The 21,910-nt window shown below is 42.0% G+C and overlaps 1 protein-coding gene across 17 annotated transcripts; it reads right to left on the bottom strand.

The window, feature by feature from the left end:
- Positions 1 to 157: 157 nt before the first annotated feature.
- Positions 158 to 21,186, bottom strand: ahctf1 (AT hook containing transcription factor 1). Of its 17 annotated transcripts, none has more exons than XM_051379165.1 (41): positions 20,960 to 21,186; positions 18,812 to 18,938; positions 18,080 to 18,230; positions 17,761 to 17,863; positions 17,101 to 17,281; positions 16,588 to 16,795; positions 16,191 to 16,307; positions 15,996 to 16,080; positions 15,713 to 15,863; positions 15,322 to 15,454; positions 14,681 to 14,862; positions 14,388 to 14,449; positions 13,927 to 14,055; positions 13,651 to 13,741; positions 13,359 to 13,448; positions 12,817 to 12,957; positions 12,407 to 12,511; positions 12,010 to 12,106; positions 11,725 to 11,848; positions 11,585 to 11,641; positions 11,011 to 11,157; positions 10,615 to 10,805; positions 10,353 to 10,497; positions 10,079 to 10,210; positions 9,692 to 9,839; positions 9,263 to 9,413; positions 9,071 to 9,169; positions 8,623 to 8,767; positions 8,243 to 8,458; positions 7,214 to 7,891; positions 6,934 to 7,177; positions 6,561 to 6,749; positions 6,123 to 6,228; positions 5,564 to 5,685; positions 5,207 to 5,472; positions 3,146 to 4,972; positions 2,598 to 2,871; positions 2,338 to 2,505; positions 2,159 to 2,256; positions 1,531 to 1,619; positions 158 to 1,383 (listed from the first exon to the last, which is right to left on the bottom strand). In XM_051379165.1, the coding sequence occupies exons 2-41, from the start codon at positions 18,930 to 18,932 to the stop codon at positions 1,185 to 1,187; spliced, it is 7,962 nt and encodes a 2,653-aa protein (XP_051235125.1). In that variant the 5' UTR covers positions 18,933 to 18,938; positions 20,960 to 21,186; the 3' UTR covers positions 158 to 1,184. The 17 variants fall into 17 exon arrangements, with proteins under 17 accessions (XP_051235125.1, XP_051235128.1, XP_051235133.1 ...); XM_051379168.1 differs by having other exon boundaries at positions 6,934 to 7,141; XM_051379173.1 differs by having other exon boundaries at positions 6,934 to 7,105.
- Between the last annotated feature and the right edge of the window lie 724 nt (positions 21,187 to 21,910).

Here is a 21,910-nt window from a genome sequence, read left to right as displayed (position 1 = left end):
TCTCAGCTATTTTGTGAAGGATAATTAGAGGCTTGTAGCTCCTTTCAGTGGTTCACTGCACACCTCAGACAGACAGAAAGAAAAAGGCTTTGTGGTCCAATCACCTCTCAAACTAACAAAAGACTGAATTGAATTGAGACACACTCAACACCAGGAGTAGAGAAATATTCAAGCTTTACCATATTTATCAAAGAGCAGTCATCAAAAATAAGACATTCTACATACATTCATCAGAAAATAGCCTATGTGTCAGGTGGTGGTTGCCATTAATTTAATTAAACAAGCCTATAAACATTTCCCAAAAACAATTAACTCCAAACTGCTGTGCAAGACTTTTTTTTGTTTCTTTCACACTATACAACATCCCCATGACATACAAAAAACAGTCCAAATATGATGGCAATAGTCTGCCTCTTTAACAAAAAACCCTTCAAATCGACTGATATTTTAAGACTATGGCATAGGCAGTCTGATTAGATGATCATATGCATTCCAGACACTTAAAACTTCAAAATGAACATAATTCTTTATGATTTATTTATTAATTTTATTTGGAACATAGCAAAAAACTATATACAAATGTATCAGTAGAAATCTTGTATCTCCACTGGGTTGGTTGCTTTTCTTCTTAAATAGAAAAACAGCAGGCCTCGAAATCTTAAAAGTAAACAAGAACAAAAAACAAAACAAAAACAACCTTAAAATTAAAAAAAAGAATGTAAATAAAACCTCTTCATCAAAGGCAGGTTCAGTTCAGTCTCTGGTTTTTATTAATGGGAGCTTCTAAAAGCCCAAATCGATTGCTTTCCTTTGTGCCATTCTGCGCCCAGAGAAATAAGCCGATTATAAGGAGCGTCGCACAATGTCCAAAACAAAATGGCCACAGATACAATACCAAGTGAAATCGAGTTAGTACAAGCGTGACGTGTAAACTCTAAAAATATAGTCCTCTCTCACACTGCTATCAGTGTGTTTTGTCCCAAAAATATATTTTTATGCCTACATTGCTTTTATTTTATTGTCCTACAGAGAAGTCAATGTACAAACCGCAGCACTGCGAGGCATTTGAGGAAATAGAACCATCGTGAGTTTAGGCATACACTTTTATTTGACAGCTCCTGACCGAGTTGGTTAAGACCTGGTGGCTGTCTGAGGTTCACTGGTTAGAACCACCACCAACCTCCTTAGAGTTTCTTCCTCCGTGTGACAGGTTTTGTGAAAACGGTGTCCATTATGCGCTTGCGTCGAAGGTTCATGCTTGAGGTTGGGGCCTCTCCCTCCTTAATTCTCTTCAGCGCCCGTGGGAGTGGATCAGCTGGGCTGGGCAGAGGCGAGAGCAGGTCCACCTCTGCTACGGGAGGCGGCTCCGGAACGGCTTTGGATCTGAAGGTGGGCAGAGGACACAATGATTAAGACAAATAAAAGTCATACAAATAATGGCATTTTTTTAGTAAACAGATTTAAAAACTTTGTGGTATCCCCCATCTTCGAGGTGCACAAGATGTTGTGCTTAGGGGAGTGGAACCTTACTTGGTTGTTCGTTTGCCTGTTTTTCTGGTCTTAGAAACACCCACTGCTTTCTCGACTTCTAAAGGATCGTCTTCTGAAGCAATTTCATCCTGGGACAAAACAAAAAACAAAATGTTTTATTTAAAATTAAGCTATAACCATTGCAATATGGCTATCCACTTCCATTTTAGAGCAGTGAAAATGTTTTTGTTGGTGCAGACATACCTTTCAGAAAACAGCTACCTGACTGTATTAATTTTCATTAAAACAAGGCAATCCCCCAGACACTAAAAACATTCACGTACATGCACCACACCATCACATAGTCCCTATCACACTAACCATTATACAAACAAATCATAGGCACACAACATAAAAACCAGCGAATTCATCCAGTACTATAATACTATAAACAAAGTAGTTTCCAGGATGACACTGTAATTTGGTGACCGATTTGCATATAATCAGCTAATATGATACTAGAGTGGTAGAAGTCAAAGCTAGTTTTAATCTTTTACTTTCCATTTTTGAGGAAGAATCAAAAACCCTCCACTTTGTGCAAACAATGAGCTCAACATGTTTAATGAACTGACGTACAGACATTACACTCTATACTAAACATGTGAGGCTAATAAGCAGAAGCACTTACAGGAGGAGCAACAGAGGTGTCTTTGACAACTCTTCTCCTGCTGCGAGTGACGGGCGCCGCGGACTCTTCACTCGGCCCTGGAGACTCTGCTCTATTAGCTGACACACAGACACAACACGGGTTAAAAAACGATCAGGAATAAATGGACGGACATGCAGGTTAATGGACACATGGTTCACCTCTTGTTCTTCTTCGCGAGGGGGAGTAGATGAATGAATGCTCGCCTGGACTAGACTCGTCCTCCTCGGGTTCGGGGAACAGGCTGTCTTGTAGCGAGTGATCCTGCTCCACTGACGACTTTGTAGCTCTCTTGCTGGTTCTTACCATCTTTCTAACAACGACGCCTCCTGTAAAACAAAGAGTTTACGCATTCATGTCCATACAATAAAACCTCTTTATTTTATAGCAGATGTAGGGTGTTGTGCAGCTCTATACGCACCTTCCTGCTTCTCTTCCTCATCCTGAAGTCTCTTAATGAGGGCGTCTGCGACAGGGGTTTCAGAATCCACCTCCAACGGTGAGTCCAGTAAGGGAAGGTCTTCCTCAGGGTGATCCCAGAGTTTGCTTCTGGTTGGTCGAAGGGAGTTGGTGCGACCGGTGTTGCTGTTCAGTTCAGGCTCAAGCAGAGCTTCACTTTCATTTATATTTTCAGTAATCAACTCTGCTCTCTTCTTCCTTACACTCTGAGGAAGTGATACAGGAACCAGTTTCACCTGCGAGTGTTAAATGTTTTCAGTGATTGCCAGCGGATGGATCAGGTTGATCAACATGTAATGCGAAATAATGTATAATGGATGAAAATATAACCGTGAAAATGAAAAGAGGTAAAACTAATAATTTTATGTCTAACATACGAAAGAGAAAGGTCACCTGGTGGTTTAACATCAAACATAAATAGCCTCTTAACATCAGATGATGATGATGATGATGATCTATGAAGCTTTACATTCTTGATATATTAATATAAAAAAAAAATGTAATCCTTACTTGTGGATAAACATTCAGGGTGATCCGGTTGGACTGCCGAGTCGACCTACTGGGGCTGGAAACTCGTTTTTTGCTCTCTTCCTCCTCCATCAGGGCCGGCTGGGTCTCTGACGATTCGGTCTTAGATTTCCTGGAGTTGCGTTTGGCAGGGGATGCAAACACTTCCTCCTGTTCCTTCTCTTCTTTCAGGATCTCTAATGGCAATGGCACCACCTCACTGCTACTCAGTATCCTCCGGCTGGACCTCCTCGGAGTGCTTGCCTGAGCGGTCCTGCGTTTAGCCGGTGTGGGAGTCTTGGAGCTTGTTCGTTCTGAAGCCTTTGTATCTGTGGCCTCATCCTCACCCTCTGTGGCTGCAGACACCTCCTCACTGCCACTTTGGCTGGCCTTAGTTGAAGGTGCCTTCTGGGAAGCCCGTCGTCTACCTGGAGAAGAAGCCTTGGAGGTTGATGCAACCGTGGTGTCATTATCCATGGCCTCCTCCTCTTCAACAGGCTGAGTTTTGCGAGTAGTTCTTCGAGGTGTGCTAGCTCGGACTTTGATCTCTTTGTTCTGTTTACCTTTTCTAGGTGTACGACTAGGTGAGGCAGGGGCCAGAGTGCTTGTTTCTGCCTCCTCCACTTTCCCATCCTCCTCTGCTTCCTCCTGCAGCGGAGAGATAAAGGTAACTGCCCTCGCTCTTGTGGTTCTCCGTGTTGGGGTGGAAGGAGCTTTCTTTTTCCTCTGGGAAGTGGGAGTCTCTGGCACAGGCTGCTCCTCCGGCTGGCTATTTGACACAGGTTTCTCTTCTTCAACTTCTTTGTGTTTTCTCGGCCTTCCCCTCTTTTTTGTTTCTTTCTCTGTCTTAATTTCTTCCCCGTTATCCTCTTCCGTCTCTGCTGGGATTATGGGGTCCGGCTGCTTCTCCTCCACAACAGTCGCTGTCTCAACACTGGGGGCAATCTCTGTGTCCATATTAACAAGCCCATTTTTTTCAGGCTCTTCCTGGTCCTCAGCAGGTGTTGGTTTGACCTCCTCCTCCTCCTCCTTCTCCCCCTCCTCCTCAATCTCCTCCTTCTCCCCCTCCTCCTCAATCTCCTCCTTCTCCATCATCTTCTCTTCAGCTGCATCTTTCTCTGCCACAGAGTCTTTGTCATCCACAACTGCTGGAAGTTCTTCCACTGGAGTTGGCTCACAGACCGAAACACCAACAGGTTCCTGGTCTTCAGCCAGCATGACTAACTCTGTATCCATCTGTTCTTTAGCATCCTCTGTTTCATGGTTTTCATCAGTGTTTTCGGTTTGTAGGACAGCTTGGTCATCGAGATTTACAAGTTCTGTCTCTGTCAGTCCATCTACTTCAGCTCCATCCAAGATGTCCAACTCTTTCTGCTGGTCCTCTTCGGAGGCTCCTTCAGACAGGAGAGGATCCTGATCATCTGTGCCCAAAAGAATAACCTCAGGTTTGGTCACAAGTTCATCACTAGCCTCCACTGCTGGAGAAAGGGTGGGAGGGTCGGAGAATTGCAGATCATTCTCCATAGGTTGTGTGTCTGCATCTTTATCCCCGTCTTCTTCCATATCGAGCATCAGAGAGAAGCCACTGTGAGTTTCAGACCTTGGGTCATCTGGCACAACGGCTTGCGGAAGCTCAGGAAGACCCAGCTGAGAACTGGCCATCAGGCCGGCCTGTCCCTCCATGAGCTCCAGGGGTACCAGGAGAGTGGTCGATGGCTTGAGCTCCATGTATGATGATCCTTGCTCTTCAACCTCATCTGCCTCCATCCCTCCTTCATCTGCACCCAGTCTCACCATGACCACCTCACCCTCCATGTCCTCCTCTACCATCTGTAATGGAGCCAACATGCAGGTTGCAATAAATCAATTAATAATTTAGTCTATAAAACATCAGAAAATGCAGCAAATGTCACAATTGTCCAGAACCTAAGGTGACATCTTTAAATCAGATATTGAGTTTACAATATAATACAAAACAAAGAAAAGTAGCAAATCCTGGCAAATGATCAACTAATCAATTAATTGACCAAAACTGATTAATAACTGCAGCTCTTCATTTGTTACCTTCATCTCTGCACCGGGCGTGATAAGCGGGAACTCTGGTGCCTCCTGCTCTGACAGACTTGACAGGAAGTGTGTGTGTTGCACAAAGACTGAACTGGGTTGGAGGGGTGGCAGCCTCCCATTACCCTGGACCTCCTCAATGATTTCAACCTCGCTACCAGAGTCCTCCTCCTCCTCCTCTGCTTGATCAGACTCCTCCTCATCTTCTTCTTCCTCTTCAGACATAGGGCTAGAAAGCTCTTCACTATCGTTTAAACTCACAACAGCTAGAAGATAAAAAGAAAGAAAATGAGTACAATTTCACTGTAACAGTAAGAGCGGCCGTGTTAACGTGCATTTGTGGACAATCTTCCTTACAGTGGGAGTCTGTGCCAGTTGGCTCGGAGGACGTCACAGAGGCAATAGATTTCTGGCTGGTGAACACGGGGGGAGGTTCAACAGCTGCCGGCTCCTCCTCTTCAACCTCACCTAATGACTCACTGGGAGAATGACATCATTTTAACTTGTGTTTTCTATCAGATGCTTATCTGTTTATTTTGTTTTTCACAAGGTTACACAAAATGTTCATCACTTAAAACCCAATCCCATATTTATTGTGATATGGTATAATGTCAACTCATTGACAAGGTCTGTGACCTAAAAGGTTTGTATTAAATTCTAACATAAATGTTTTAATCTAAGTGAAACTATTAAAGTAATTATTGTTCCCTGGGTGCATTCATGTTTAAAAAGACCTACAAATCAAAACAAGAACGAGGTTCTCCTCCTGGCTTCATCAAAAGCCTGGGTGGAAAAACTGTCTGATTATTTCTATCTAATATACAGTTCACAGTTAGAGTTTTGAGGGTTTTTAATTAAACAATGTGGTGTCACAGTAAAGAGATTTCTTTCTTCTTTTAGTAAACAGGGCGCATACCTGTTGAAGAATGTCTGGGTCTGTGATGCGTTGTGGATTCCTGAGCGGGTAAGCGGAGGAGACAGATCACCGCCAAACAGATGTCTCTGCACAAACTCTGTCAGATCTGTCAGACAATACAGAAGAATCATCTACAGTAAGTATGAAGTCAATCATTAAAACCTTGTTATGGTTGGATAATGTAATATTTCAACCTACAATGATAAGAGTGTCAGAAAAGCAGAAATGTGTATTCAAAGAATCATAAGACATACAAGAAAGACAGAGATAAATAGGCTATCTACAATAATTACTTGTTAGTTAGCTTAGGCTTACTTCCTGACAAGCAAAACCAAACTGCTAGCCTAATTATGCTATGATTACTAGATTTTATGTAGATGCAATGCAACGACAATATCTTAAAGTTTTACAGTATAAATGCATCATTTAAGGTTCTACCTGCTGATTGCTCCAGCTCCTCTTCTGGTTCATACGTGGGTTCAGTGGCTCCAGATGGTTTCAGACACTCAATGAACTCAGTGGATTCAGTGGCCTCTGACTGGATGTCCTGTCCCGTAGCCTTCACAGGTTGATCCTGAGATTCGACCTCAATGCCAGAGTTGGCCCTCTCAGTTACCTGGTCACAAACTAGTCGCATACAAAATGTGTCAAACAATGTTTTAAAGAAGTGTGGCAAAACACAATTTTTAACACATATTATTTCTGAAAATCTAAATATCAGAGGATAGGACATGTTTGGTGTGAAGCAACCTCTAATAAATAATATAAAGTTGTAGAGAAACAAATAGAGCAAATTCTGCAAATGAATTACCTTGATTGTGACTAAAGGTCTCCTCTTGGTCAAGAGTTGCAGCATCTTCTTGTTTGGTGCTTGACTCAGCATCCTGTTTTTCCTCCTTTTCAGACTGAACCTCTTCCTCTGTTTTATCCTCCTGTTCTGACTGAACCTCTTCCTCTGTTTTATCCTCCTGTTCTGACTGAACCTCTTCCTCTGTTTTATCCTCCTGTTCTGACTGAACCTCTTCCTCTGTTTTATCCTCCTGTTCTGACTGAACCTCTTCCTCTGTTTTATCCTCCTGTTCTGACTGAACCTCTTCTTCGGTTTTATCCTCCTGTTCTGACTGAACCTCTTCTTCGGTTTTATCCTCCTGTTCTGACTGAACCTCTTCCTCGGTTTTATCCTCCTGTTCTGACTGAACCTCTTCCTCGGTTTTATCCTCCTGTTCAAGACCAATCTCCATCACGTCCTCAAATATTTCGTCGTCTTTCGCCTCCTCTTCTTCCCTTTCTAGATCCTCTGATGTCAGGAGAGGAGTCTGCTCAATGATGGGTGAGGGTTTTTCTTCTGGTTCCCCTTTTTCAGTTAGGCCTCTGATGTTCATCGTCACTACCTCATCTTTTTTCTCTGGATCTGTATGCTCTTCTTCCTGCTCTTCTGAAAGAGGTGCATCGTAGTACTCTAGAGTGGTGTCTGTTGAACGAACAGGCGTCTGGCTGGAATCGAAGCTCAGGCTAAGTTGTGCGTGCGTTGCATCTGATGGTCTGCTGTCTGCAGCATCTTTGTAGATGGAGGATGACTCGCTCTCAAAGCATCTCAGTTGTGGCGAGGGTACACCACCTTCTGGAGGCATGAATTTTACATGAGATTGTTCCCCTTCCTCATCTCCCTCCTCTTCTTCCTCAGCAGGCTGCAATGACCAGGTCTCACGTGTAGCCTTGGATAGTGTGGAGCCTCTGGCCAGCAGGCTAATCTCACTTTCTGCTGCCATCTAGAGAGAAGCACAGTTCCAAGGAAGATTGGAAGACACATTTTATTATAAAGACAAAATCTAACCTACCAGCTAAACAACGAGGAAGATAACTGATGGGTAAGAGGTGCAGATACAGACCACTAACCACAAATAAGCAGCTTAAGAGCAATGTGATAATTAGCTAGTAAATCAGTTGATTATTGTAAATTGTACTCCTAAAATGAATAAGAAGCTTTAAAAAAAAAAAAAAAAAAAGGTACCATGTTTAAAATAACTTTTAGAAACCAATTATTGGCCAGAAGAGAGTGTTTTGTTTGTTTCTTTGTGCATTTTTGCAGAGTCAATACACCACTCCTATCTTTGTCTTACCCCATTGGTCCATCGGATGCCCTTCTCTGGTTCTGGAGATTCTGCCTCTTCAATGAAAGTGATTCGACTTTCTTTGCTGCGGAGTGGGGGGGTGATGGATCGTCCTGGAGAAGCAGAAGGGGTGGCGACCGGAGTGGGCCTCAGGCTGCTGCGCAGGATGGACTGAGGAGTGAAGGCTGAGAACACAGGGCCAGAAGCAGCCAAAGCCCGAGCTCGCTGAGAGAGCAAATCAGGTAAAGTGTAAGTGAAAAAATACCAAAATGCTCAAGGAATGCAAACTCATTTATTAAGAAAATAAACCACATAAACAACATTTGACTTATTTGGATGTCCTGACTAAGTGTTAATGAAATTGAATTAACTGTATTTCAAAGCCTCACCTTGACAACTTGCGGTGTTTGCAGCAGACTGAGTTCAGGGGCCTTGCTGGTGCTCTTTGGAGAAACCCAGGAGCTGGGAGGTCTGGGAGGGCTGAGGAGAGTTCGAGGAGTCTGACAGGAGGGGTGAACGACGAAGTCCATCAGCCTGCGTCACATAGAACACGAAGAAGGAACGCAAAGACTTAAAGGTGCTGTCTTAAATAAACTCTGCTGCTCTGCGGTGTATTTGTTGAAAATACAATATACTACTAATAACTAAGTTTCTTACAGTGAGGTCTCTCAAAATAGTATATCAGTACTGTGGAAATTTGACTTATACCCTTTAAGAGGGTATTACTAAATGTAATTAATTTAGAAACACTTAGTTAATTTTCATATCTTTATGACATTAAGATCAAACTACTTGTATTCTAAAGTCTGCTTATGGCAAAGGCTTGCATGAGATTACCTTGACTTTCGTTTGGAGGTCATGGTGATAGGAGTTCCCAAGAAGGGGTCAGGAAGGGCTAAAGAGGGCTTGGGGCTCTGAACATCAGCTACCCTGGGGCTGGCAAAAACAAATTGACAAAGGGTTAGAAAATAATCATATAAAACAAAAGAATAATTACCTCTAAGGATCAGTTAGTTATTTTCTGCTCACCTCTTGACTGGGGTGGACTGTGGTGAAGCTCCTTTGCCTAACCAAACCTCCTCAATCTTGGTCAGAACATTGTTTATGAAGCCGGCCCTCGACATCACCTTCTCATTGGTAGAGCGTTTGGTGATGGTTGACAGTGGCTGCGGCCGAGAAACTGAAGCACAGTGTGTAAACATGTTATTTATATTCAATCAACAGTGTTTTTTTAAGCCGTTGAAAAATACAGACACTGTGTTCGTTTGTTGGTTGCAACTACAGGGTTTGTTTTTTACCAGTGTATATGATATGGAGCCATGTTTTGGAACATACTAAGCAAGTGATTGTTCAAGTGTGATTTGAGAAGTTTCTATTAACACCCTCATACTTTTTCCTGCTGTGAGAATATTGGGGTAAACCGTAATAGATATGAATTCAAGTTGAGCCCCTCCTTACCTTCTCTGTGGATGGCATAGGGATGCTGGTAGGGCTTGGCTTTTTCCATCGCCAGCTTTCTCTGGACTCTGGGCAAAACCTTGCCATACTGATCCAATATAGAGTTCCTGGTGTTGGATCGTTCTTTAAGTTTTGGGTCTCGCTCATTCTAGGAGTAAAGACATAAGAGACTGAAATCTTGTGGGATTTAAGTATCTTCGCTCAATAAAACAGCATAGTGATGGACTGTTCATAGTTGGATATTGTGATTTCAAGTTTAGATGTCTAAATTGATGACAATTCATTAGTACGTCCGATTCTGAATTCTTTAATAAATATCACACACTATATATCAAGATAAAACTGTGATAATTAACGTAACAGTTTACATGCGTGTGTCAGACATACCACCAGGTTCATTTTGAGGCTGTGGTTGAGCTGCAGGGCAGGAATGTAGTTGGCCTGCTGAAGGTAATGAACCATCAGCAGTTCTCTGTTTTGGAGACCCCCTGTACCCTGGAGGAACTTCTCCAAACATTCCTGAAACGCAAACCCAAGAACCTTGAGTTTTAGGCACTGACTTTATAATCCAAAAACACAAAGAAAGTTTAATCTACAAGCAGAATAATGAGGGTTAGGGTTTAAACCAATGTAACCATGCAGTCACTCATCTCTCTCCTACCTGCTCAGTGAGGCCCAGGGGCAATTTGAGCAGCTCCTTGATGAGGCCCAGCTCCTGGCAGCTCTCATAGAGGAAGCCCAGCAGCTCACCCATGTTGAGGCGATTAGAGTGCTGCCGAACTAAGGACCACGCCTCTATGAGACACCTGGAAGAAGGGCACACCATTAACTATTTAAAAAGCTGCCATCGGATTGCCATCATGCTTGTTAGCTAAAACAAAAAGCCACTTTTCTTGTCCACGTTTCACAGCTGCAAACCTTACCTATTGTGTAGCAGTACAGACAGGCAGAGTTTGGCCTGGGAGGTGGAGGAAATTGGTGGCTTCGTAACGTGGAAGTATCGTAGTGCCACTGAGTGTTGGCCCTGGCACATCAGTGCTTGCAGGACACGCTCATGCTGCCACTCAAACTGACACTGAGAGGCAGCTGGATGCAGGAGCAGCTCAAATGAACTCTGATCAGGACAACAGACAAGGGATGGTGATGATGGACATAAGTAGAAGAGTTACAAGAGGAAGTAATAGCTGTATATAGTATCAATGTTTATAAGGTAAATGTTTTAAATATGCAAATAATGCTGCCCCATTCCCTTTAAATACAACAGGGCTACTTTGTATTCAAATTTAGGGAAATATAAAGTCAGTCAGATGTATGCATACCTGGTGGTCATGATGGTCCAGTAGCCAGAGGCCTTGTACTAGTTTCACAAGTCCAATTGGGATGGCAAAAGCTGTGGGGAAAGACTCCACTGATGCTCCCTCCTTATTGGGGAAGGAGTACATGACATCCAGCAACAGGTAAATCACCTGGGACAACAGGTCAAGGCTCATACATGTAGTCTTATAGTAGGCTTATTTTAGTATTTAGTATTTTAGTATGTACTCACATACAAGGAATTTGCTTTGGTAAATTGGTGCATAACAATAAACATAGAAAAATATAAATAAAGCTAAAAATAGAGACAATCAGGAGAGAAAATGTGTATAACATGACTGTAATTTAAATAAACTATTTGTAACAATAAGAAATCCACATTTACAACTGTGACAGAGGTTACTAGCTTGTAAATTGCCCAACATTAAACACTACAACTGTATAGCCACAGCCACAAAAACTATTTTAAGCAAATGAAAAGCTGAAAAAGCAATCCCTGAATTCACAAATAAATACTGGAGCTGACCATGGCTGACATGAACATGACTTTGCATTTGGCCATTATTACTCAAAGGATACAATTGCATGTTTGGCAGCTTCATCAATATTGTCCAGCAGATAAATGTCCAACAAGGCCTGTGGATCAATAAAATTCATTATTTACACATAAATTAGATGGTACAAAATCAATTAAATTAAAAATAAAGTTTAATGCTTACATGCAATGTAGGTGGTGGGTATTGCCCTGTCCCACCGTCGTCCCTTTTCCACAGGTTGGTCAAGCGTTCACCACACTGCCTGACCAAACCGTCAATCATCAGGCAGTCTGCACACCACTTGCCCCTGAGAAGACAACAGCAGAGTGTCAGCATTAGATCGGACATATGTCATTTTAACATCTTATTGGCTCTACTATTGCTCAAGAAGTAAAGATACTGGTTAGCTGAAGTCCAGAATTTGTAATATGTGTAAGATTTAATTGCTTTCAAGCTAAAACTACTCACTTAGCCAGCCTGGTGAGCTCCTCTCTGCGTATTGTATAATAGTTGCTGATGACTGAGTGAGTGTAGAATGGCCTGGAGATCTGGAGAGCGTCATTGTCTGGTGAGGAGAGAAAGAGAAAATAAAACTGAATATAGTGATATTCAGAAGTTTGACAACCCCTTAACAAACTGTATGCTCCAATAATATTTACACACTTGAACAACACACATTTTTGCAGATTTTAATATGCTTTTACAATTTTGCTACATTGCACAACGCTTCTAGTTTCAGAATATCTCTAACCCGAGTGTTATTCCACCTGCTTACAAATTGTTCACTCACTGACTCAGAGTAATTGTGTTGTTTGAAATTGCTGGTAAGGTTTCCCAGACCACGTTTATGCCAGCAACACTTTACCTGATCCTTCAGGCAGCAGACCGGTACGACAGAACCAGAGCACCACCTGAGCGTACTTGGAAATCAGACTGGACACCATGTTCTTGTTCATCAGACCCACCAGGCCTAGACAATGAAAAATATAACCATAACTTATCAGTAACTATAAATGACACAAAACGACAGCTTGTCAGTTGCTTGATCAAATCAAAGTTTATTTAACCATAAAGCTATAAGATGCTAAATATCATCATTTTACTGACATCAACAGACATAAAAAAAAACCCTTGGTAAGAGTGTTTGATTTTAGTTCAGCAAAAATTTTTATTATTGACATTACAGTGTGTTTGTGTTGGCTGAATCTATTTCCACTGACATCATAGGGGAAAATAACACTTGCACATGTGATTGTATCTGTGTGGATATTGCACCTTTTTGTGTGAGCTCCTGAGCTTCACTGAGCAGACAGTGAAAGATGGTACTGAGGTTACCGAGCAGCCTCTGGCTATGCTGTAGCAGCTGCATGGTCTGAGGATCTGTGAAGTTGGATGAGCTGTCAAACAGCGGAGCACCTGGACACACACACACACACACACACACACACACACACACACACACACACACACACACACACACACACACAATAAATAAATGTATTAATGGAAACAAACTTGTAAAGGGAATGTATATCACTTAAATAATGAATAATTTACAGTGTCAAAAAAGGAGGCAAACATTTCCTATTGTTGGTAATCTTAAATAATACTGTAATGTAAAGGTCTGACTTATCAGCCTGAAGAATTAATTTACCTTGCAAACAGGTCATGCAAATATATCTGATCTAATCCATTTAAATCATCTGGGTTATCTTATCTTATCACTGGGTAACATTAAACTTCTGGCCTGTCTAAACAATGTTCTATATAAGTCTTTCAATTAAAAAATAAATAAATAAATAAATAAAAATACATACAGATGCCATCCAGTTCCTCCTTGGTCTGGACTACTTTGTTCCAGGCCCAATCCAGGATGTAGCGCAGATTCAGTGCAGAACCTGGTTGTTCTGTTGAAGACAATTACAAGCATTAGAGATGACTGCAGGGCTGGTGGCTGCGGTAGGTTTGTAGAGGAGCTTAGAAAGGCTTTTAAGTACTACTTCTGCGAGATGAAGCCACATCTTTAGCACCTACATGCTGTTATGGGTAAAATGGGTTTAGGTCAGTTAGAGAAACAATCTGACAGATACTCCAAATATGAATCCTCACCTTCTGCAGTCCACTGCTTGATGCAGCCTGTGATCAGTCCCAAGGAGCTGGTCTCCACTGCTGTGGACAAGATGGCATCCAGTTGCTCCTCCTAAAAGCCCCCATCAAGTTACATGTACAAATTACTATGAGAACTTACAATATTTGATTTAATTCTGTATATTGTTTTGTAGCATTAGAAGAGTAGATTTTCTTAAATGTGAAGTATAAGAGGGAGAAGAAAAGCATGAATAACGGTGGCTTTGTGGGTCTGTGTGAACAAGTATGTATGTGTACCTGAGAGAGGCTGGAGGCTTGGGTGTCAGCCAGGCGAGATGAGAGTAGACCGGACATGAGGCAGCGGGAGTAGCTGGTGGAGATGATGTCACTGGAACAAGGAGCAGCTTTCTTCAAAAAGCTCAGGGTCTGGTGTTAATGACAATGGCGAGGTGTTGGTAAAAGAAGCCTACTTTCCATTTAAATCATATTCACATATTTAAATCCAGTCTACATGGTAAATATTGTGCAGCCGTAGTGATAAACATCTCATCTCATGCTCGTTCCAACACAAGAATACACAATGAAAAGGCTAAATATTAAAGAAGAAAACCCATTTACTAAAATACAAACAGTTTGAAGTCTGTCTTTGCATTTACATAGTCACATTATCACTTCTTAAAATCTGAATTTGGACATGCTAATAAATGAATGGTGAGGTAAACATTTGTATCACATTAAAATGAACACAGGGAACTTGCCTCTTTCTGATACCCAGAGCATGTTAAGTGCACAATTCCAGAGTTGAGCAAGCAGGTAGCATCTGTAACATGAAAGGAAAAACAGTCTATCAATTTTATTAGTAAAATAATATTTCAACTACAAACTAGGGGCATGTCTGCACACGCAAACTCATGAGCAATATAAACAGGCAACAGCAATACACAAGCATGGACCCTGGCAAAAATTAAAATAGATAATTCAAGCCTACATTGCATCATGTCTCTAAAGAATCTCACATTTAGACTATTTTACATATAGTGTCTACACCTACCAAAGTTATAGGTGGTGGGGTTAAAATACTGTTCCGGTGGGGGGCAGGTGAAGGGCAGGCCCCTGCTCAGGCTGCGGTCATGCACCGCCACATCCAGGAGGGGGTGTGAAGACACCATCTGCACCACTGGGTCCAGAGACCAAACTGCCAGGTACGGACAATTCTGCAGAGACTCCCCCGTTCTGACAACAAACAAGTGAAAGGCACTGTCAGGTTTGAATCAAGCAATCATTAGAACAATGCCAGGAAAAGAGGACACAGTGACTACTTAAATGGTTTCAGCAGTACCCAAAAGATCTACTTTCTGTTTCTCTTTTGTTTTTGAAATACATTTGTCAATCAGGTGGTCAGCCAAAGAGAAGTTCCATTTTATTTTTCATACACCTACATGGGAATCTTTATATTATTATAATATCTAGGTTTCCTCTCTGTCAGAAACCAAACATTTACAGTATACTACATGTTGTGCATGTATAGCTGTTCTAATTGCTGCCCCTTGTCTGATGTATTCCTTCAGTAATACATACATTTTCAATGGGTAATTCATTTTCTGTAATGTTTATTTATTTACTATGAAATACTGAAATAGTTCAAAAAGTTAAATTATTGGAAATTATTAGCAAAATCAGTCTCCATTATACCTTAAAGAGTCTGGCATTTGTGCGTGGTACCAACGGTTGATGTCAAAAACCCCAATGAAAGTAGATGGAGTTCCCTGACCATAGGCTTTCACTTGCCAGCTGAAGATGGACACACTGGTGTCTGGAGATGCAACTGAAAAGGAGAAAAAGTATAGGTAAAGTGAGATAACAAAGGCAGGTAAGAAATAAGAGAAACAAAGAGCTGGACTGTTCTCCATTATGTAGTAGAAGCGGTTTTATTCACAGCACACAATGGTATAACCTTTATACCATTACTATGACAACACAATGTACAAGCAAACAGTATTCCAATTTGACTATAAATACTAAAAACATGCACGGATTATTAGTTCATATCTTCCACAGGCAGTCTCAAGAGAAGAACACTAACCTTCATTCATGCTGTCATCCCTGTCAGGATGGGGTCTAAACTTCTCGATGGTCTGGCAACTCAGTAGGCGAATGTTGGTGGCCTGGGCCCTAAGAGGAAAAGCGGTGCCATTTAACTCCTGACTGTAACGTTCCTCACAGTACTCCAGACCCTGAGTGACAGAAAGGAGAATAAACCAAGGAGGTTAGATTTGCTGGGACTGACAGGACCAGCAATGTAAATAATTCATTAATTAAAATGAATAGACAGTAAATATTGTTGTAATCATGTATGCACTAAAGACCTCATAGAGGATCTTCCCAGATGCTAGACACTTCCTTTCACTGAAGGCCAGCTGAAGCAGGTGGAGGCTGACCATATCTCCCTCGCTGTGTGGGAGTGAGAGGAGGTAGAGGACAAAATAAGAGCTTGGAAAATAAACACAAACCAAAAAAACCCACTTTGCCTGGATGGAGTATTTGTTACATATAAGACTTACAGGTCCTGAGAAGACTGGACAGCCCAGAGGTAGCAACAATTCCTGGGGTCGTTTTCTGGCTCCTGGAAGGTGAAAGCATGGACAGGCACCCTGCCACCCTCTAACTGGGAGTGGTATCTACGCATAAAAAAAACATTTATACAGATATATACAGATACAGTAAATGCAATTATCAGTGGTATACGATTACATTATATTTGTAATTGCTGTTTATAAATTCAAAGGAAACACAGACTCTTTCCAACTACTGTTGACAATACAAGTAAAATTTACTCTACAAGACATACAGTGGTAATGCAGTGTGCCTTATTTTAAGGAATTAAAACCCACATATCTTCCCTGCCCTTCTTCCCCACTTTCACAAAATATGGACGTCAGAAGAAATACGAAGACTCACTCCTTCTTTAGAACCTTCATGTTCCACAGCTGTAAGTATCCGTCAGAAAATCCCACTGCCAGCTGGTTGGTCCTGGAGATGTACTGCAGAGCTGTGGCTCCAACTCCACTGGGCCCATTCAGCTGGAGACAAAGATGTCTGCCCTGCCTGGTACTGACTTCTCTAAGCCTGGGGATCTCTGCAGGAGACTTGGTCACTACCTGCAGGTCTGGGAATAGAAAGTAAATAAAGAAGATGGTTTTTAGTTTTTAGATGAAAAGTCAAAGTGTGTGGCAGGAAAAACAAAATAAGCAATCCTTTACTAATTTACACAAGGAACACCTACAATGGACCTCTAGGTATCAGTATACAGTATAAATATTCCCCCCCCCACATGCTGAGCAGAATAGGGAAAACTATCCTCTTCCAAAAAAGATTAAGAGCAGTTTGTAACAGACAGAAGACAAACAAAAACCACATGCATAAGCATGCAAATACATATAAACCCAACGCTTCCTCATGCAAACTCCTCACCTGAAGCCTCCAGTTCACTTTGGCTGCAGGACAGGTCGTCGAGACAGAGGTCCACAAGCAGAACATGACCAAGATCTGTTACTACAGCAGCAATGCCAAAGAACCAGCGCAGGCTCTGGTGAAGATGCTGGGTCGAAGTGCTTGCTCCGCCATAGCTCACTAATGGCTCAATGGCTGTAATCTAGACAACAGGGAGGGTTGAAAGAAGACAAGAAAAACAGATGCTGTTCAGGCTTTGATGGATAGGCTAGGCTGCAGTAGGCAAACGTTGGCTAAATGAGGTAAGTGTATCAGAAAGTTTAATCTAAATAATTAGTCTTAGTACTTACTTTTTCTTAAATATAAATCTCTATTTCAATACCCACTGACACAAAAAGCTGCTAATGTAAAGCAAAAGCTACATTTGGCTCTCCCAGGAGCAATGCTTATAGTGAGAATGTTAAACTGTTAGCTAACATGAAGAAATATTGCAGGCTGTAAATGGTTTGTTGCATTCATTGTAAAGACATGAACATTTGCTGAGTCACTTACAACACAAAGACATAATTCTTAATGTCAGCAATGAGAAACATTATTTATCCTTGAGACTGCTCAATCAGCTAAACCAGCGATTTAGCGACAGTTAAGAGTAGAGGTGCCCCGGGTACACAGCCAACTCACCCTGCCAGGTATAACCACAGCTTTGACCACCCGTGACAGTCCCAAGTCATAGAGACACAGCACGCTGCCCTCTGCTTCCTCCAAGCCAACCAGCAACCCAGACCTAGTAAATAAAACAGTACAGAAGTTAAGTTTGAGATGTCCTCAGCAGCACCGTCATTTAAAAATCTCTCTTTGTAGAAGCACGTAATTCTTGTAACTTGTAACTGTTGTTGACTATCACTCATTACAAATTTGACATGCGTCTAGTAGTTTGTTTTCTTTTATTACAGTCCGTCATTGAGTGATAACAACATAAATAGTGAAATATAGTACTGACCTTTTGAGCCAGCTGAAGTCCCTGGCAGCTAGGACACTGGGTGGGTGCTCGCCTCCTCCACTGAAGCAGTACGCAGACAGCCGTTCTCCTGTCACAGCATGGACAACCTCCAGATGGGGGCCACAGGCCAGCCAGGCCAGCCCACTGCGGCCTTCACACACACACACACACACACACACACACACACACACACACACACACACACACACACACACACACACACACACACACGAAAGGTTATGGTCTAGGTTTTTTCACAAAAAGACAACAAGTGACCTGCAGCCAGCTGTTCCTAAGTTAAAAGCTAAATAAGTGATTATGTGGAATATTCCAGCATTATGTTTTTCAAGACAATGGTGTATATACTGCATGAACTCCTAAACTTATTTCTCAACTAGGAAATCTGAAAAATGTATTTTATTCACTGTGAATTGGCAAAAAATGAATTCCAGATATTAGACAAAAATGACAACAGATTTTTTAAAATGTTTTATTTTGATATTTCTTAAATAACTTAAGATGCCTCGACAATTTCTACTGCTTTAAAGAAAAATACTGAATATAGAATTGGTCACGTTGCCTACCTGGGTGTTATAAATACTTCAATGTGTTTATTTTGCTCATTGAGGGAGTAGTGACGATGTGTTTAAATCTTCAATTTGTCAGCGCTACTAAGGATGGAGGGAAGAAAAATTCATTCATAGAGCTCATTGATCGTAAAAATAGACTTACCAACAGTGAACTTCCCATGTAGTACAGAGTCTAGGGTGATCTCATCCTCCCCCAGAGCATCTATAGTCACGCCTGGAAACGGCAGCAGGCTGCTGGTGACTTGGGCAGTCAGGTCATGCATTGTTCACTGTATAAACAGGACATACAATAACGTAGTTAGTCCATTTACCCTTCATTAATAATTTCCTAAAAATGCTGCAAAATTATTGCTAAAGTTATGTGGTCAAAATATAATTTTATTTGTGAATATCACCCTGCCCTTGATACTTTCTCACTAATTAAACATCAGTAACTGAGAGTAAAATGAGAACCTGTGAAACACTATTTCTAAACCCCTCCTACTCCATAAATCTACTTCAGGCTTTATCTGCTCGGCTGGGTTTTACAGTACAAAAGAGGTCTTTCTTTCAAACACACAGTTGCAGCCCCAGTTGTCACCAAATGTACCGTCAGCAAACTTGCTGACAACTGGGGCTGCCACTGAGTTTGAGTTGTAATCAACAACACATCGGTTTGCAGACGTGAGTACTCACAGTGGGTTCTGATTAAGTGCATGAGTAAAGCACTATTTGAATCATTGGTCAAAGAGGTTTTACCCTGGGTTGATTTCTAATTACTCTTGTTATGTTATTACCCTTATTGACCCAATTCTGTAAATGTTTATGTTGTCCCCCTGCCTTGCACCAGTGTTTCAACAAGATAATGTTATCTCCAGCAGAGTGGTATACACGGTGCTTTCACGGCCAACTCAAACTGAATGGAAATTTCTTTGCTGTTTCTTAGCGTGCAAAAACAGGACACAATACTGCCCTCTATGACCACTCTGGAAAACACAGTGAATTCAAGTGAACTCCCGCGCAACCAGCCTGTCAGTACGCAGCCACATGCCACGACGTGAGGTTGAACATGTTCGACCTATTACAGCAATCATCAACTAAACAAGCCAAATGTGTGCACTGAAGGGTGTCGCCACATTGTTACAGACTATTGACAGAGGCAACGATTTCACAGCAGCAAAGAAGCCGATTTAAATAACAAATCTAACTTCAGTAAATAAAAAAATCTAGCGCTCACGTGTCAATATTTGCAAAGGTCTGTGAGTGACAACCGATCCCATTTGTGACTCACAACTTTACACAACACAGGACAACTTTCAAATGTGCTCGTCAGACGTATGAGACATGAGTTAAAAGTTACAATCACACGTTTAACAAGCTAATGTTAGCTCATTCGTTAGCATGTGCTGAGTCGCTGAGCTAGCCTGACATAATGTAAACAAACAGTGGATCGCTTTCTTTATTCAACGTAGTGTAAAGTGCAGTTACACACAGTGCCGGGGAATGACATATTACACATACGCTAACCTTATTTAGTGCTAAATGATGACTCGGTCGCTGCTTGCACACTTTCATGAGTACATTAGCAAGCTACCCAGTTAGCTTGCAAGGTCATGCAGGATTACAGTTTATCCGAGTTCACCGTTAAAGTTAAGGCTAACTAACGTTAGCTATATGCATAAGTTACATGAACATGGGGGTGACAATATTTATTTTACGTTGTGCCTGCTGTTTAGTTATTTGATTTGTGCTACAACAGTCCACAACGTGGATTAACATTTAATCCTAAAGTTAGTTTAATCACCAGAAGAATAACCAGCTCGTTAAAACAAAGTCAGGGTGGCTAGCTCGGCTCGACTGAGCTAACTAACGTTGAGCTATAGCGACTGCTGGCGATGATGTTAGCGAAGCAGTAGCTACGTTAGTTCTTGTGCGACCCACTTTTAAGGCTGGCGACCAAGACTATGGTTTGTATTTTACCTGAGCACACATCATATTATAATCTCGTTGTCGCCTTGTCTTTACTTGAATCTGTGTATTTAGCTAACGTTAGCTAGGTAACGTTAAATGTTGCTTTAAGTTAGCTTTAGCTGGAACAGTGCAAACGCACTAGCCTGTAGCTAGTGGCAACATCACGGTACAGCTGCTCTCCGTCAGCGACCAAACACTCACATATATAGCTGTTTAATCGTTGGAGGGATTTAGCCAGCATGAACAAGTTCAATGAACTAGCCCTGTTAGCTCTCTCCAAACTACGCTGGAAAACGTGATGCAATGTGCCGCTAGCGGCTACCAGTTCTCGTTACACTACCTGTCTGATGTGGACGGCTTTATCAGAGCCACGAATGTTTGGTTTTTCCTTGACGAGTCGCCCGATTCCTCCTCTCGTCTCTGTCATAATCCGTTTCTTTTCAAAGTACAACTCATGCGTAGAGCCCTCTGTGCGCTGCTACTGATTCACAAGCTCGAGATGCTCCCTCTGACTTCAGGCTTCAAGCTCAAAGCGCCATTTCCACAGTGGGAAAGTGCTCCATGCAGCTCTTCTTCGCCGGCGCTGGTTCTGGCAGAGCAGGCACCACGCATGCGTACTGCTGCCCTCTTCCGTTTAGGCGTAGTTTCTGTTTACACGCATATATTACTTTTGGGCTAAACATTTAAATGTGCCCCACCTGCTACTCTTCGTACTCCTTCTGGTGAATCTCTATATTTGTTCACAGTCACGTTAAGGTGTTTTCTGGCCCTACCAGCCAGTGTGGCACAATTGGCTAGTGTACTTGTTTACTTACTTAATATAGATTCAAAGCATAAACATATGATGTGTATTTAGTCTACTCGCCAGAAACGCCCAGAAATGTTGAGTACTCCAATGATTTATGTTAGAAATGTACTTAAACTTGTGTTCAGGTGGCATTTGCTCCTCCCCATGAACCTCCTTTCCTAATCCAGAGACATCTTGAGGCTTTCTCCACTGCCTCTGTGATGTTCTTGATGGCTCTTATCCTTTCCTTTCCATTGATGCCCAGGTCTCTCCAGGTTTTGTGGAGTGATGCCCTGCAAAACCGAGCCAACCACCATGGGCATGCACCTTGCCTTCTAGCCCTGCTTCTGACAGTCGATGGCCAGCTCTCCATATTTTGTCTTCTTCCTCTTGTAGGCCTCCTGCAGGCGGTCCTCCCACAGCACTGTCAGCTCCATTATAACAATGTTCTTTGTTGCCTCTGAGGCCAGGATGATGTTTGGCCTCAAGGTGGTCAAAATTGTC

This window comes from Dicentrarchus labrax, unplaced genomic scaffold, assembly GCF_905237075.1.
Source record: "Dicentrarchus labrax unplaced genomic scaffold, dlabrax2021, whole genome shotgun sequence".
In the NCBI taxonomy this organism is placed as follows: Eukaryota; Metazoa; Chordata; class Actinopteri; family Moronidae; genus Dicentrarchus; species Dicentrarchus labrax.
Note: the sequence above shows the minus strand (reverse complement) of the source record. Positions and strands in the feature narration are given on the sequence as shown.

What these genes read in the sequence shown, in the direction of transcription:
- ahctf1 (XM_051379163.1), bottom strand. Translation starts at nt 18,932, where the DNA reads ATGCATGACCTGACTGCCCAAGTCACCAGCAGCCTGCTGCCGTTTCCA. An exon ending in GGATGACAGCATGAATGAAG is followed by an intron (nt 15,455 to 15,712) that starts GTTAGTGTTCTT and finishes TCTCCTTTTCAG; the next exon opens with TTGCATCTCCAGACACCAGT. An exon ending in ACAGGCAAACGAACAACCAA is followed by an intron (nt 1,384 to 1,530) that starts GTAAGGTTCCAC and finishes GCCCACCTTCAG; the next exon opens with ATCCAAAGCCGTTCCGGAGC.